The following is an 18479-nucleotide window of genomic DNA, read 5'->3' on the forward strand; positions in this document are numbered from 1 at the left end:
CAACCGCACCAAGAGTATTTACGAAATGCCTAGCAGTAGTAGCTGCACATATCAGAAGGCAGCAAATACACGTGTTCCCCTACCTAGATGATTGGCTAATAAAAACCAACTCCCTAACAAAGTGTTCACACCACACACAGTATGTCATACAAACCCTCTACAAACTCGGTTTCTCCATCAACTATGCAAAATCACACATTCTGCCGTGCAAAACACAACAATACTTAGGAGCGACAATCAACACAACAAATGGGATAGCCACTCCAAGTCCACAAAGGGTTCAACATTTTTACAAGGTTATACAAGCCATGTATCCGACACAAAAAATACATGCAAAGATGGTATTAAAACTCCTAGGCATGATGTCTTCATGCATAGCCATTGTCCCAAACGCAAGACTGCACATGAGGCCCTTACAACAGTGCCTAGCATCGCAATGGTCACAGGCACAGGGTCACCTTCTAGATCTGGTGTTGATGGACCGCCAAACTTACATCTCGCTTCTATGGTGGAACAGTATAAATTTAAACAAAGGGCGGCCTTTCCAAGACCCAGTGCCACAATACGTGATAACAACAGATGCTTCCATGACAGGGTGGGGGGCACACCTCAATCAACACAGCATCCAAGCACAATGGGACGTACATCAAACAAAGTTGCATATAAATCACCTCCAATTGTTAGCAGTGTTCCTAGCGTTGAAAACATTTCAACCCATCATAACCCACAAATACGTTCTTGTCAAAACAGACAACATGACAACAATGTATTATCTAAACAAACAGGGGGGAACACACTCGACACAGCTGTGCCTCCTGGCACAAAAGATATGGCATTGGGCGATTCACAACCACATTCGCCTAATAGCACAGTTTATTCCAGGGATCCAGAATCAACTAGCAGACAACCTCTCTCGAGATCACCAACAAGTCCACGAATGGGAGATTCACCCCCAAATTCTAAACACTTACTTCCACCTTTGGGGAACACCTCAAATAGACCTATTTGCAACAAAGGAGAACGCAAAATGCCAAAACTTCGCATCCAGGTACCCACACAGGCAGTCTCAAGGCAATGCTCTATAGATGAATTGGTCAGGGATATTTGCATACGCTTTTCCCCCTCTCATTCCATATCTAGTAAACAAATTGAGTCAAAACAAACTCAAACTCATACTAATAGCACCAACATGGGCAAGACAACCCTGGTACACAACACTACTAGACCTGTCAGTAGTACCCCATGTCAAACTACCCAACAGGCCAGATCTGCTAACACAACACAAACAGCAGATCAGGCACCCAAACCCAGCATCGCTGAATCTAGCAATCTGGCTCCTGAAATCCTAGAATTCGGACATTTAAACCTCACCCAAGAATGTATGGAGGTCATAAAACAGGATAGAAGGCCATCCACTAGACACTGCTATGCAAGTAAATGGAAAAGATTTGTTTGCTACTGCCATAGTAATCAAGTTCAACCATTACATGCATCTCCAAAGGATGTAGTAGGATACTTACTACATTTGCAGAAATCAAATCTGGCCTTCTCTTTCATAAAGATACACCTCGCAGCAATTTCTGCATACCTGCAGATCACCCATTCAACTTCACTATTTAGGATACCTGTCATTAAAGCGTTTATGGAAGGCCTCAAAAGAATTATACCACCAAGAACACCACCTGTTCCTTCATGGAACCTCAACATCGTCTTAACAAGACTCATGGGTCCACCTTTCGAACCCATGCATTCTTGCGAAATGCAATTCTTAACGTGGAAGGTTGCATTCCTCATTGCCATTACATCTCTAAGAACAGTAAGCGGAATTCAAGCGTTTACTATACAGGAACCTTTTATTCAAATACACAAAAATAAGGTAGTTCTAAGAACCAATCCTAAATTTTTACCAAAAGTTATTTCACCGTTCCACTTAAATCAAACAGTAGAACTACCAGTGTTCTTGCCACAGCCAGACTCAGTAGCTGAAAGGGCACTACATACATTAGACATCAGAAGAGCACTAATGTACTACATTGACAGAACAAAACTAATTAGGAAAACAAAACAACTGTTTATTGCATTTCAAAAACCTCATACAGGAAACCCAATATCAAAACAGGGTATAGCCAGATGGATAGTTAAGTGTATCCAAACCTGCTACCTTAAAGCAAAGAGAGAGCTGCCCATTACACCAAAGGCACACTCAACCAGAAAGAAAGGTGCTACCATGGCCTTTCTGGGAAATATTCCAATGAACGAAATATGTAAGGCGGCCACATGGTCTACGCCTCACACATTTACTAAGCACTACTGTGTAGACGTGCTATCCGCACAACAAGCCACAGTAGGTCAAGCCGTACTAAGAACTTTATTTCAAACTACTTCCACTCCTACAGGCTGAGCCACCGCTTTTGCGGAGATAACTGCTTACTAGTCTATGCACAGCATGTGTATCTACAGCTACACATGCCACCGAACTGAAAATGTCACTTACCCAGTGTACATCTGTTCGTGGCATTAGTCGCTGCAGATTCACATGCGCCCACCCGCCTCCCCGGGAGCCTGTAGCCGTATGGAAGTAATCTTCAACATTTGTACATTTGTAAATATATTACTTAAACTTTATTTTGTACATACTTATTCATTCCATTGCATGGGCACTATTACTAACATACACAACTCCTACCTCACCCTCTGCTGGGAAAACAATCGAAGATGGAGTCGACGCCCATGCGCAATGGAAACAAAGGAGGAGGAGTCCCTCGGTCTCGTGACTCGAAAAGACTTCTTCGAAGAAAAACAACTTGTAACACTCCGACCCAACACCAGACGGCGGACTATGCACAGCATGTGAATCTGCAGCGACTAATGCCACGAACAGATGTACACTGGGTAAGTGAAATTTTTATTACCATATATGCCTGGCTGGTTAATTAAGTGCTACTAGTTGGCCTGTGGTACTTATTGTGTCACCCACATAAGTAGCTCTTTAGGTTCTCTCTCAGGCCCGCCACTGCCGCCTGTGTGTACAATTATAAACTGGCAAAATGAACATTTTGCCAGGTCTAAACCATCCTTTTTAATACATATAAATCACCCCGGGCTAGACCCTAAACAGCTCATAGAGCAGAGTGCGTTGTATTTAAATAGTCGGACATGGATGTTCAAGTTTACTTGTCCTGGTAGTAAAAACGCTCCAATTTGTTTTTCACTATTGCAAGATCTGCCTCTCTCTTAGAATAACATTAGGTTACCTTATTATATTTACTAGGTTTTATCATTTAGTTGGGAGCAGGTAGGAATGTCCTATTTGGTGTCTTAGGAATTGCAATTTAAAACCCTCTTTAATGGTAAAGTTAAATTTTAAGTCACAATTCTGAAAATGACACTTTTAGAAAATTGGCATTTTCCTTCCCTAACCATTTGGTGCCTGTTCATGGATCACATGACTAGATGTAGTTGGCAGTTGGTCTTTGGGTATGCCTTTCAGACAGCCACATATTCGAGGGTGTGGCTGTTTGCCGGATGGGCCATCCTGACTTGACAAATGGGCGAAGCTGTCACCTGTCACACTTGGACTTTGGGGCCACTGCCTCAGCTCACACACCAAGGGCTTCACAGTAGGCTGTTGTGACTGCAGACAGACTGGGACCAGGACAAGGAAGCCGGAAATTCCAGACACTTTTGTAAGGGGATGACTCCAGAACTTTCTTCCACTTCAGAGGTGGGCACCAGGTATACAAAGTGGACCCTAAGCCCCTCTCTTCAGTACACTACTGGACCTGTGTATACTACAGAAGGAGGACATCTCTGCTGCCAGAGGACTACCTTGCTTCCTGAGGCATGCCCTGTAGTCTGAGAATAAAGGCTGGACCTGCTCCCTTCATCCCAGGCTGAGTGACCACCTGTTCTGAGGTACAGGGACAAAACAACATCTAGAGGCCGTCCTGCAACTTGCCAACTGACCTGCTGCACTAGACCTGCCTGGACCTGCAACTGGAGTGAGTTCCTGATCCCCAAGTGGTACCTCTCCAGGTCCTGGGCCCTTAACTGAAGGTTCCACCAAATCTGGCACAAAGTTCTGCAAAACTTCGCCATATGTCTCTTCAGAACCAACACAGAGCAACGCAAAGCCTCGTCTTCATCTGAACCGACGCTGGGTGACACAAAGCCTCCCAAAGCAACACCGTGCAGACCATGCACAAGGGGCATAAGGTACAATCCTCAGTGGGCCAAACATGGTATTGTGCCCAGCCTGCGCTCCACTGTGGTTGGCCTGAACTTGTGACTTTGTACCGGCCCTGTGCGACAAGATATCCTCAGCTGGAACTTTGTACTTTTTTCAAAATATTTAATATTGCATTTCTTCAGTTTTACTTATTGGATTTTTGTCTTTTCGGTGTCAAAAATTTTATTTATTTTTACTCTGCTTTTCTAAATTTGTGTGGATTTTTCTTGTGTTGTGTTTTCACTTTATTACTGTTTGAGAGTTGCATAACTGCTTTACACATTGCTTTGAAGTTAATCCTGACTGCTTTTGTGCAAGCAGCCAAAGGGTTAAGTACAGGTTAATTTAGTGTCTTTTGTGCGTCAGCCTGACAAGTATTGTGGCTGTTGCTTGAAAAGAGCTTGCACCCCCCGCCCCAACCAATAACCCAATTTCTCACAATTGGGTAATAGTAACACCTGTTACTTAAGGCTTAAGGTGCTTTGATATGAAAAGAAGTGTGATATGATCACTAAAATATAATTTAACAATAAGGGTGCCAGCGGTGAATCCCTAAACTCTTGTGGACAGGAATCCTATAATAGCTTGGCTATCACATTTGGGAAACAACAGGATCACCTAATTGGCAGAGTGCAACTAAAAACTGCCCTGTCCCACCAGGCCGTCTCTTATCTTGCACCCTGAGCACCTAGCCACTGGAGTCAATAGTATTAAGACCCCAGACATGAACAGGCCCATTTCCACCTGAGAGGCCCTTGTCACATCTGATTACGTATCTTTTTAATCCCTTTGCCCTTAAGGACCATTGTTTCAGCAGGAACTTGAATGCTTCCTCCTCGAGCTGCAGTGGGGCCCGGATGTCTGAAGGGTATACTGCAGCCAAGCTGTAGCTGTTTTTTACTGTCATAGGGTACAGTGGCGTAGAGTGTTGTGCAGTGTCTAGGAGGGAGTAGAGCATCGTAGACTGGAAGGGAGTAGAGTGAGTAGAGTGTCGTGGAGTGGCATAAATTATCATGGAGTGGCGTAGGGCGGAGTGGAGTGGCGTAGGGCAGAGTGAAGTGGTGTGGAGTGGCATAGAGCGGAGTGGCGGAGAGCAGAGTGGAGTGGTGTAGAGCAGAGTGGAGTGGCATAGAATATAGTAGAGTGGTGTAGAGTGACTTCTAGTAGCTTGATGTAGAGCGGAGTAGATTTTCGTACAGTGGAGTGGCATAGAGTGGAGTAGAGTGTTGTAGAATCGAGTGTCAAAGAAAAGTGGCATATAGTGTCAGAGTGGGGTGCCACGGAGTGTCAGAGTGGAGTAGTGTGTTGTACAATCATGTGGAGTAAAGTGGCACAGAGTGGCATAGAGGGAGCTGCACAAAGCAGCATACAGTACAGTAGAGTGTCAGAGTGGAGTAGAGTTTAATGGAGAAGAGCGTCCAAGTTGAGTATCATGTAGCGTCATAGAGTGCAGTGGCCTGAAATACAGTGGTGCAGAGTAGATTGGCATAAAGTGCATTGGTTTTGAGTAAAGTGGTGTGGAGTCCATTTGCATAGAGAGCAGTGACATGGTTGAGTGGTGAAGAGAAGAGAGGCATAAAGTGAAGTACAGTGGCACAGAGTAGAGTGCAGTGGCGCAGCGTAGATTGGCAGAGACTGCAGAGTAGAGTGTTGTAGAGTGCAGTGGCATACAGTAAAGCAGAGCAGAGGATAGTGGCATACAGTGCAGTGGTGCAAAGCAGACTGGCATATAGAGTGTAATGGTTTTGAGTAAAACTGCTTAGAGTGCAGCGACAGACTAGAGTGCCGTAGAGTGCAGTGCAGTGGCACAGTGTAGATAGCAGTGGCGTAGAGTGGAATAGAGTGGCCTAGAGTACATTGTTTCAGAGTAAAGTGAAGTGTTGTAGAGTGCAGTGGTGCAGTTGATTGGAGTGACGTAGAGTGGATTGGCATAGAGTGCAGTGGTGCATAGTAGATTAGTCTGGGGTAGAGTACAGAGGCATAGAGCAGAGAGGTGCAGAGTAGAGGTGTACCAAGTGAAGTGGCTTAGAGTTGAGTGGTGCAGAGTAGAGGCCAGTGACACCGTGTGGAGTGGTGCGTAGTTGAGTGCAGTGGTTCAGAGTGAAGTAGGGTAAAGTGGAGTAGGCATGGTGTGGTAGCACACCGCCATTGCAAACAACACATATTTAATAGAAAATACTTTTACATTTGCACCAACATACAGTTTTACTGATACAAGTCTACAGTGCACAAACGATAATGTGTGTAAATGTTATCATCAAGTGTATTGATTTATTTTGAATCTATTAAAATATTTGTTTGCACCACACTTCAGAATTATCAAAAATGTACTTCATTTGTGCTTTCCATATTCTGAAATATATGCAAAGTTCATTTACAGACATTTAAATTTTGTTTTTTTCTAGAAAAAAATACAATTGTACAGCACACCTTGAGTAGCCAGCATGATTGTCACATAAATAAGCTCATTTTGAAGTCAGAGAAAGAAAAGTAAACACCAACCTTCCTGGATTAAAGAGCCTTACATTTGACCTTAGTCTTTGAAAGCACAGCAAATGTGACAAGAACGAGATTTAAATGCCTGTTTAACGAAATTCAGTACTGGTGGAAGAATACAGGAAATAGGTTTTGGGCAAGGGAAGGGACAAACTCAAGTTGGACCGGCTAAAACAAAGCCAGCAAATAGAAAGTAAACAAATGTGAGTTACAAACCACAAACCAAGTGGTAAGCAACCAGCAGAATACCTTCCAAGGGAAGCTTTCCGGATGTCCCCAAGATGTTGTTTGTAAAGAACACAGCTGTACTGTCTGGTAGGCTTTGACCTAAAAACAGTATACTGGAAATGTGGTGGGGGTGTGTGGGTGGAGTGCTGAGGAGGGGTTAGTGTGATCCTCGCATAGCCTTTTGGCTCTGCAACTTATTTGTGGGTGCATAAACATACCCATCCAGAAAGGGAGGGTGACCCTTTGGCGTCAGAGCATTCATCCCTTCTGACTTTGCTTTCACTCACAACCTGCACCCCATACTATCTCTCATCACTGTTTAAGCACCACAATCTCCTGGTAGTCCACACTGGGTCTCTGACTGTCTCACCTACCTCCCAGCCCCATTTGATTCTCTCACTGCACAGCACACTGTTCAGTCGTTCTGAAGGCCCATTCAGTGCACCCACAGCCTATCTTACTCTTCTTTCAACCTGCCAGGCCCATTCAATGCACTCACAGCACATCCCCCTCTTTCGTCAACCAGCCAGACTCATTCAGTAGCCCCCATGTCACAGCTCGCTGTCCTCTACTTTTCAGACCCATTCATTGTCCTCAAAGCAAAGGCCACACTCCCATGTTCCTCCCAGCCCCAATCAGTGTGCCCGTGTCACAACCCACTGTACAGTCGACCTCCCAGGCCCATACAGTGCCCCACAGCGTAGCCTGTGGTCCCATTTACCTCACAGCGCCATTCATTATTCCCACAGAGCAGCCCACTGTCTCAATGACCTTAAAGATCAATTTATTGTTCTGAAGGCACAGCCCTCTGTCCCCTCTTCCTCCATGTCCTATTTATTGCCCGCACAGCGCAGTCCTCTGTTTTCACTACCTCCAGCCCCCTTCATTGTCCCCAAGGCACAGCCCACTGTCCGCTCTATCTCCCAGCCCCATTGAGGGCCAGAATGTGCAGACACAAATTCAGGGCCTGATTTAGATATTCGCGAATGGATTATTCTGTCACAACGATGACGGATATCCTGTTTGCTGAAATCTAAATCTCATAGGAAATAAAGCGATTTAGATTTCAGCGGACGTGATATCGGTCACCATTGTGACGGAGTAACCAGTCTGCAGTTTCTAAATCAGGCCCTCAGTTTTGTGAATTTCTGTATTTTAAGATATGAATCAGAGCTCTGCAGAACTGTATGTTAAAATTTTTTTTACAAAAATTGTTCAAGCATGTAGTGGTAAAAAACACAAGGTATAGCAGTGCATTGTAGGGGTAATGTAGGGTTGATGCATATCAATGTATAATTCATTGATATGCATTAACCCTACATTACCCCTTACCATAACCTCTCCGTCGATAACCCATACCCTAACCGTTTCTTCTTTTCCACCATGTTCTTCTGCCATTTTACTAAAGGACACACCTTACCCTCAACCCACCTCTCATGCCACCTTTTTCCCTCAACTTCTTACATCATCCATCCCTTTTTTACCATCATTTACCACTTACATTACTCTAGCCCTCCACTACTCACAGTCTACTCAGCCCTCACCCCATCGCTTACAAAACAGTAAACAGTTAAACTAACTTTAGACCAAGCCTTACTCCAATTCTAACTCAACCTCTAAATTTAACCCAACCCTAACTCTTACATCAAGCCTAAACCAATCCTTTATTCCATTTTCTAACTCTTACCGCAACACTAACTGTTAAATGTTATGTCATTCCTCGCACCACACTTTACTTTAACCTTAGCCCTAATGAAAACCTGAACCTAACCCTGAATTTCTTCTTTACCCTAACTCTTAGCCCAACCCAAACTTTTATTACATTTCTAAACTTGATCCAACCAGTACACCTACTAGTACACCTCACATCATTCCTCACACCACATTTTACTTTAAACTTAGTCCTAACCACTACAAATAACCAGACCCTGAGCTTCTCCCTAACTCCTACCCTAAGCCCAACCCAAACTCCTATTCCATTCTAACTCTTACTTCAAACTTTACCTGTACATCTTACATCATTCCTCACACCACACCTTACTACCCTACCCACTAAACAGAACCTAAACCTAACCCTGAACGTCTCCCTAACACTCTTAATCTGAGTCTAACCCGATCCCGTAGTACATTTCTAATTCTTGCTCCAATACTAACCCTTACACTGATTGGAGAAGGGACGATCACATCTAAAATATTGACGGGCAACAATATCTTAACCATAATATTGAGGGGCATGTTATCCAATAGGTAAGTGCATAGAGTGGGGGTAAGTATTTCCTATTCTTAACTATGTACCTACGTTCCTTGAAGATATATGTCACCAAGGTATGTTTATGTGGAGCTACGTACAGAATATGTATGGAAACATACTTTTCAATATTTTCTCCCCGATATTGTCATCACAATATTTCGACCCGTCAATATTTTGGATTCAATATATTGCCAGCCTACACCCCTTGCACCTACCATACACCTACCCATACACCTTACATCATCCCTCACACCGCACCTTACTTTAACTCTAGTGCTAAACAACATGCATAATCTCAACTTAACCCTGAACTACTCCCTAAACCTAATTCCTAACCCGATCCCCAATCATCATGGTAGAAGAAACTGGAATCCCCAATCTCTAAAGTTGTGCTGCTATCATTGCCATCACTATTGTGGACAGCCAAAGGACTCTTGATTTTTCCTGAGACCAGTTCCTGTTTCTGTATCCTCCGCCCTGTTTCCTGTTGTCCTTTCTTGTGTTTGTGTTACAATCTTGAGTACTATTGTCACCAAGGGTGCAAGTTAGATTCTCAAGTTTGTGCCTGTGGCACAGAAATACACCGCGTACCCTTTCTCCATAAGAGCTGCTGGGTGCCTCCCTCAACTGGGTGAGATTAATCTTATCCTTACCTTCTTGTAAGATCTTTTTCTCCAACAGAGAGATCACTTTTCAAAGAGCATACAAACTATCATTTAAGATAGTTTGTCTATCACTTCCTGGCTCGCATCATCTTGTCGTTTCTACTCGTGTTATCTTCCTACTTTACCTTTGCATGTTTTCCAGTTTATGTTCAGTTCCCTGATCACAGCCTGCTCCAATCTGCCCAAGTCCTCAGTTTCTTTACCTTCTTAACTTTCAGGTACTCTCTTCTACATGTTATGTCCCCTTGTCCCTGCAGAGAGAAAGCACTCCCTGTTACCTAGACCTATCCTGAGCTCAGCAGGAGCACTGACATGCCCTGTTACCTAGCTAGTTCCCTTACACAGTCATACACAAAAAAATAATTGTTGTACCTCTTCTTCGAGACTGAGGAATATAGGGAGACAAAGCACAAATGAAGCAGTGATGGGAATGGATTCACACCCAAAGACTGTTGTTTTCACTCTCTACGTTTTGTTCATTTTGCCCACTGATATTTCTCCACACTCCAATAAAGCCGGGTCTGTTTAATACCTTTTTCTAGGCCTAATGCCAATATTAAAGAGTTGATACAGCATCAATAAAAAGCATAAGGTTAAATTCCTTTACTTGGTATTCTTTGTAAATTAAATGTGACAAGAGAGAAGATAATATTTCCTCTTTCAACAAAGACAAATTATCTCACGGCTAACCGCAGTTTCCTTAACCATTATAGTTGCTGCTCTGTGATAATGAAGTTTTCCTTAAGAATTCTAAAGCCCCTCCTCTGTTTCCCCCCTAGAAAATTCCCAATTTCTAAACCCTATAATTCAAAGACCAGGAATTATAGTTATCTATTCTGAGCTGCCTCATGGCAGTGTATCTCAAAGAAGCACACACTACTGAAGACCAATCACATTTTCTGGTACATCACATCCCACCTTTCATTTAACAATCATTAATTTGACCAAGGGCCTCATTTAAACTTGGGTAACAACAGAAAACCATCAGATTAGCGTAGAATTCTTTGCTGGTGAAAAACGCCAGAGCAATTTCCTCCATCACAGGAATGTTAAAACTGCTGACAACTTTCCTTTGGCAGAGCATCCTCCAAAGCAAGATTTACCACTTAAGTCGACAAATCAGAGGATTTTCTTTTACCACCCATTTCTGTATGAGGACCTACGATTCAAAAAAGTCCCTCAATTAAATTAGGGTCACAGAACTACCCTCATCAACTGTGGTTATGTCACTTATTCAAGCAAAGGTTATAGTAAACTCTGAAAAGGTGATTGAGAGTGACCATCACAGGAGTCTACAATAGTTACGATTTGTGATTTCAGGGAGGCCGATCATGCAGCGGAGAGCCGGCCGACAAAGAAAAGCGAAGAATAAAGAAGAGCTTCGAAGAGTATCGAAGGTTAGCACTGGCAGGCTTGATTTGGTCTTCGAAAAGTACACACTATGCAGGCTTCTCCACGCTTTATCCTTGACTCAGTAGCCTTGTTGTCTAAGTATCTAATCCCTATCTGCCTCACTATGTCTATCTGCTTGTTCATATTTGGCTAGCTTTCTGTCTGTCCAGTTCCATGCCTTTGTTACTAACTATTAAGCTTGTTCTGCCTCTCGCTTCCTCTACCTCCATATTTTGTATTCTTGTCTCTAGGTGTTGAGAGACCTTAGTGAGGAGCTGCCTCCACCCTTACATCAAGTCCAGTGCAAAGTAATGTTTCTCAATTTAAATGAGTAGCATGCAAGAGTCCGTATAGTTGCCGACAGTCGGCTTCCTCACCGCAGTCTGTCGAACATTAGGGTAGAGGTGGAAGCCTTTCAGCAGGTTACAGGATGTGATGATGACATGGGAAGCAACTGGCTGGAAGCTACTGCAAAGGCCCTTTAAAAAATATATCCTTGTCCTGAAGGTGCTACAAGAAACGAAAACTGAAAAATAGTATCCCTACAAAATGTACCGCTACCAAAAAAGAAAGTGCGGGCCACTAGCCAACCCACGCATTTAAAGCCAGCGTACAGAATGGTCTTAGAAGGGCCACTTGGTGCATTTTAAAGCACATTTGATACCTCAGTGCTGATTATGAGAGTAGGCACTATTTAGCGCACCTGACAATGATACCACAGGGTGCGTTATTATCGGGTGTGATAGCACCTATTACGAGATTATGGGAGTAAAATGCAGATTTCGGTGTTTAAAATACCAAATTCTTCATGATATGGTAAATACCGTATGCGTTTTCCCTATAAAATTTTGGCAGGTGTGATCTACCGAAATTTAATGAGGCTTGAGTTATTTGTTGCATCTGATAATTATCGGATATGTTAAATACCCTTTAGCTTGTAATTACAAACCGTGCATAACCAGAAGCTGATACACGCCCACCGTTTCATAATAAGGTCCACAGCTTCCCTTAAAAACAGAGCTTTGAGACTGAATCTGTTTTGAAGGATAGCTCGATAACTAACCCTATTCAGAAGAAAGTTTACCATGTATGTCAGAAAGGCGAAGTTCTGTGGTGTTCCACCTGAGGAATCTTGCAATCAAATGGTTCTCAATATGGTATATTTCAGATCTTGCTGCATAAGGTGTCTGGTAAAGGATGCCAAGAAGTAGGAGGGGTGAAAGGTGTATTTAGAAGAGGTTTGGGGCCTCTGAATGGCTTTGGTCATCAGATAAGCCTCTGGGATCAAGCTGCTCAGGAAGTGTCATGGGCTTGTGAGGGTAACTATGGAGGAATTAAATGGGTAGTTCAAGGCAGGAGCCACAGACCATTTTGAATCAGGGTTTTGCTTGCAGCTACTAGTGTGTGCTCCGTGCAGAGTTGTAGGCCTGCACGGAGGCACCTACGCTTGGATTTGCAGAAGGCGTTCGCATTTGTCTCCTACCTGATACCTATGAATAAGACAGGAAGTTTTGTGACCTCTTGCGAATGTGCATTTTGCAGTCCAGCTGATTTTCATCACACTGCAAAACAAATGACAAGCTACAAACCATGTAGGGCCTGATTACGAGTTCCTCGTAATATATCCGTAATATTCCGACCCATGCGTAAACTCATGTTTATGCATGGGTCGGAATTACGAGTTTGAAGGCACTTAACGCATTTGATAATTATCGGTTGTGTTAAATAATTCAACCTTCTTAAAATGTTGGTGGATTAAGCATGCCAAAATTTAACCGGGGAAAACATACGGTATTTACTGGCACACACATGGATTTTAGTGCGTATTCCCCAGGAACTTGGAGGAGGCATTATTTATTGCCCCTAATAAATAACGTATCCTGTGGCATCAATATTTATCAGGGGTGATAAATAACGCCTTAACTCGTAATCAGTCCCTTAGTACGCAAAATTACTGACTGCCTTGCGAACTGCCTTTTGTATATCAGGCCCTACATTTATAATGCTGTTTTCATCATTTTCTAAATACCAGTATATTATTTTATGGTAAATTATTAAAGGGGCACTTCCCCTAAATGATATGTCGTGTCTCGTTCTAGAAAGAAGGCGATGAGATCAAAAGGTGGCACACGCGCGAGAGAAGACTGGGACAACACAACCGGAAGTGACACAGATGGCTCCTGACAAAAACAGAAAATAGTGCAGAGAAGACAAAATGCTTGGACCCTGAGGCGAGGTGCAATGGACGACTCGGCGTGTGCTTCTGAACAATCCTGTTATTTAATGTAGACATGGATTATATCAGGGACAGACTGATACCATTGCAGAGGACACCTATTTATTTAAAATGTAAATGTACAGCAGCACTGTTTTAGAGGTATTTTTTTACATTAGCTCTTTTGTAAATAGCTTTGATATATTGTTAACAGAAATCCCAACTCTTGTCATGCGTTCCTACGTGGATTTTATCTATTCTTAAGGAGAGACGAGCCTGGAAATTTACTGATCCTACTTGAATTAGAGATCATGCTACTTCTGACGTCGAAGATGTCTCTAAAAACGTCTTGGAGGCACGTTCTGGAGCACGATGGGTTGGGTATCAACAACACTGGTACAAAGCTCATCCACATGTGGTTAAAAGGAGAAGTGTCTGGGGGGTCCAGTGGAGGATGGATCGCAGAAACTAGCATGCAAGAGGGTGCAACATGGACCAGTCTGAGACAGTACAGTTTGTTTTACCTATCTGCTACTGAGTTTTTCCAAGTGCCAAAAGTGGGACTACACTCCAGGTCTGTATGCTCCACGTTCAGTAATTTAGTACCTAAACCACAACTCCTTCCTTGTGTACTATCAAGAACAAAAAAATGTGTGTCAGAAGTAGCAGAATGTCTGCAAGTCACTGGAGTTTTGTGACCGTCATGGAAATTCTAGGGGCATGCAATGTACTCAGTATGTGGTAGCCTAAAGTAGGCTGCACACATTTTTAAATACTGCCTTCTGATTTAGTATGTTTAAAATAAATAACTGCCTATGGTTCCCATTCAATTTGATGACCGCTAAAGTCTAAGAATTTTAAGGAAAAAGACACCACTTTTTCAAGCATTTCATGTGTATTGTTATTCACCATTTTGCCTTCATACTACTTTTACTACACACCTCAAGATGGATTCCTGCCTGTCCCCTGGAGGTCACCCCTGTTTAACTATAAATAGCTCAGACCTAAAAAAAGGCAAGAAAGAAGTATGGATACAGTCATCATATAACTTGTCACCACAAGCATCATCGGTCACCTTGGAAGACCATGTCAACACTGGCTCCTTCTTCTTCAAAAGTGGTTAGTCCCCCCTGACCATACTCCCCATATCCATCTCTGTAGGAAACCTAGGAAGCGTGTGCCTACTTTAGCATCTTGGGATGGCAAGCATAACCTCTTACATTAAATATGCATAACAATGGCAAAGTGATGACTGAAGCCAACCACAAAGCCTTTGAACTTTAATTCCAGTTGCTGAAATTGGTCATCCAAATGTTGAAAAGGAATAACTCCTGGGACACAGCCATCGAACCTTGTATACTGCCAATACAGTTCTTGGCAATCACTGCCAGTCGGCCCACTCTCCCCCGAAGTCCTTATACTCAGCTTCATCTGCCGCTGAATTAACATTTCAATTCCCACTGCCAAACGACTGTAAAGCACCTTCAGACAACTAGTGGCAGACCTGAAGCTAGTGGAATCATCTGTACCCCTTTTATACAACTAAAAATGTTCGCAGCAAGGGAAACTACATTCATCTTACGTGTCACCACTTAGTCTCCATCTGGCATGAAACATCACCCCCTTCAACCACAGATCTGTAAACTGCACAGAATTACAATATCCTACTTGAAAAAAAAGGGCTTCTAGAAAAAAAGACAAAGTGGCCATCATAGTTGGAGCTCCAGCGTGTGCAAGGTTACTTCAAGAAAGATACTTCAAATATCTCCTCTCTAGGTACATCATCGGTCTCCTTGTCTGCATAATGGTGTTTCATCCCTAAAATCAACACTCTCCCTTTCCAAGGATTCTATAAACTTTGCCTAACACCTAGTGGTTCTCTTTAAATTATTTAATTTTCTTGCATACCCGAAGGTATGAGTTGATAGTCTCTTGAAAGGAATAGTGGATGATCCCATTGACCTTGGCTTCTCATAATAAGTAACAAAGTCTTCTCCCACTGGAGCTGTACTGCCTCAACCGCTAACTCTAAAAGTACAGATGCAAATCAAACCATGCAAATCCCTACCTCGTTCGCTCTCACAACACTATGGGGGTCATTACAACCCCAGCGGTCGGCGATAATGCGGCAGTAAGTACCTCCAACAGGCTGGTGGTACTTACCCCCATATTATGACATTGGCGGGTTGGCTGGAGCCAACCCGCCAATGTACCACTCCGACCGCCACGGCGGTAACAGCCGCCTGGCTAGAGATATCCATCTCCAGCCCCGTGGCCGCCATTGTGCCGCTTGCGGGATTATGACCCGCCACGAAAACCATGGCGGTAGGCCATATCAGTGACCGGGAATTCCTTCCCTGTCACCGTTAGGGGTCACCCCCTCTACCTCTCCAGATACACCCCCACCCCCTCTCCAAACCTCCCCCACCTCCCCCCACATCCACGCCCGCCCTTCACACACACACACATACACACACTCATTCACACATACATGCATGTACACATCCAATCGCAGACACATCCGCACACCTCCAAATATACACGCAGACACACATTCACATTTCACAACATACACAAACTCACACGTCTATACATTCAAACACACATTCAACACTAAACACACACCTGCATACATGCACACACATACATGCACACGCACACACAACACCCCCTCCCCTGTCGGAGACTCGACTTACCTGGATCCAGGGGGTCTTCCGGCAGGAGACGGGACGGGGCGCTGCTACCGCCAGCTGCGCCTGCCAGCATACCACCGCCAGGCCGTATTATTTGTCATAATACGGCTGGCGGCGGTCTACTGGCGTGGCGCTGCTGGTGGTAGCAGCGCCACCTTACCGCCATCCGCCAGTATGGCCAGAGCCGAATTTCTGCCATTTTTGTTGTCGGAAATCTGGCTATGGTCATAATATGGCGGGTGGCTGGTAGCCGCAACGACGGTATTTTGGCGGCCGTCGCCGCAGCAGTAGGCGGTTTTTACAGCCGTTCTTAAAATGAGGGCTTATATGTTAATGTATGCAATTACCAGCCTTTCTCAGGGACTGACATTGCCCTTATCAAGTTCTAACTGGTGGAAACATTCTACACTAGGTTAAATCCTACATGGAGGCAGAGAGTCCACTTACTTTGAAGGATATCACAAAACCCCAGCCTACTACCTTTCTGGAAGTGTTTCAGAAAACAGACCAACCACTTAGTGAAAGCCCTATGCCTCTTTGAAATACCTCTGCCCCTAGGTTGATGGCCGTACTGAAACCCCACAAAATAAAAATCTACAAACACAACTCTGACAGTCTCCAACAACTGAAGGAGAAAGACACTCGAAGAACACTGGCTTAGGTTACAACTGGCCATAAATGAAATGGCATGTTCTAGTCACTAAGACGAATGCAAACCCTCCTCAAGATCAGAAAAATGCAGAACCAAGACTGAATACCAAACCCCGGAATCTCATTAAAGCACTTGTTCATGATCTACCACAGACCTGCTTCATCACCAGCCCCATCTCAAATACTGTACAACTAACTAATGTCAGACTTCAGAGACAAAATACTATTTGCCCGCTCTGCTAAAATTGAATGTTAAAATCCACTAAATTGCTATTGTAATTTTATTAATGTGATAAAATATAGCTCATATTTTTGTATAGTGCTTTGTCTACTTCTTTTATTTTCAACATTTTAACAAGATTATTTATTGAAAAATCGTGTCCACTTGTGTCTTTTTGTCAGTCTTATAAATCAGATGCCCTCTGTTCTAGTGTTTGAAATGTGATGTATTATTAAAGGTTGTATGTCGGAAGAACCCATGCCTTTACCACACATACCGTTACAACAACATACCTTAGGGAAAGCGCTGTACTTTGGAGCGGTATAACTTACTATTCCAACTCGGGTCTGCACAACAGTAGGGAAAGTGTTGGTCTGTAAAGTCGAGCTCTGGTTTTTCTAATGCAAGTCGTGATAATGACATGCGGGGTAAAGGAGTGCGTTTTAAAGACGCATCCAATGTAACGGCCACGTTGTAACTGGAGCGTGTGGTTAGGCCGGCATGCTAAAGGCTGTTTCCCATTATTTAAGGCTCTGTTTTATGTGTAGGCAACCATAACTAAACCAACTTCCCCAATAACAATGGTGTCCCTCAGCTTAGTGCCAGTCGGAGTGACATTACCAAAGGATCTGCTCCTGCCTTATCTGTAGCCGAGGTTCACCTGCACCCCATGGGCCAGATTTACTTGCAAATCATGCAACGCAGTGTAGCAACCAAAGTGCTGCGCTGTGTGAAAGGGATGCAGCAGGACAGTTCCATATTTACTGTGATGTGGTGTTGTTGAAGCGCTACCCTTGCTGCTGTCACTCGCTGCACTTGCACACTTTTGGCTGTCTTGCACCATACACATACCCTTGCACAGTAGTGCAACGGTTTGTGTGATGTGTAGCATAGGTTTGTTACTGGAAGGGTATCCTTTCGATACAAGACACTACGCTTAGAGCCAGCTCCAAGCTTTAGATAACCTTGTATATGTGCTGTACAAAGTTGTAGCTCAACGCTGTTTCTACCTGTTTTAGTAGATAGGTCCCAAAGCTGGTTGCATGAGAATACCCATTTAGCACCCAATTGACAACCCCTTATCGCACATTAGGGCTACTTTCCAGCAGAAATCAAGAAAGTAAATCTCATTTAAAAAATTTAAGCCAGTTTGCATTACTTTTCATGACACTGCATCAGTGAAAAGCCTTAATGCATTTAGTTCAAAGAGGGTAACATGGGCAAATCCTTAGTACTCTCAAAGCGTGTCCCAGCAGCTGTTTTGCCGAAGTCGCCCACCCATTCCTAACAATTTTAGACCCAGTTATAGCCTCATCACCATATCACTCAAGACTGGACTAGTTCCACAGAATCTGTTTGTATTCTGGTGTTTTGATTCGTCGCTTGTGGAAAATGTCATACGCCGTGCGTAAACAATAACTCTTGCAAACGGTCACCCTA

General features: G+C 43.6%; 1 protein-coding gene across 4 annotated transcripts in view; it reads left to right on the forward strand.

Annotated features, from left to right (window-relative positions):
- CARD9 (caspase recruitment domain family member 9) overlaps positions 1-17194 on the forward strand; it is a 138203-nt gene extending 121009 nt beyond the window's left edge. For 3 of the 4 annotated variants that reach the window (XM_069241611.1, XM_069241610.1, XM_069241612.1), the window contains 2 exons: positions 11189-11265; positions 13360-17194. In XM_069241611.1, the coding sequence (XP_069097712.1) occupies positions 11189-11265; positions 13360-13428 (146 nt within the window). In that variant the 3' untranslated portion in view covers positions 13429-17194. The remainder of the gene's footprint in view (positions 1-11188; positions 11266-13359) is intronic. The other variant, XM_069241613.1, reaches the window with a different exon arrangement.
- Positions 17195-18479: the final 1285 nt, after the last annotated feature.

Source organism: Pleurodeles waltl, chromosome 6 (assembly GCF_031143425.1).
Source record: "Pleurodeles waltl isolate 20211129_DDA chromosome 6, aPleWal1.hap1.20221129, whole genome shotgun sequence".
Lineage (NCBI taxonomy): Eukaryota > Metazoa > Chordata > Amphibia > Caudata > Salamandridae > Pleurodeles > Pleurodeles waltl.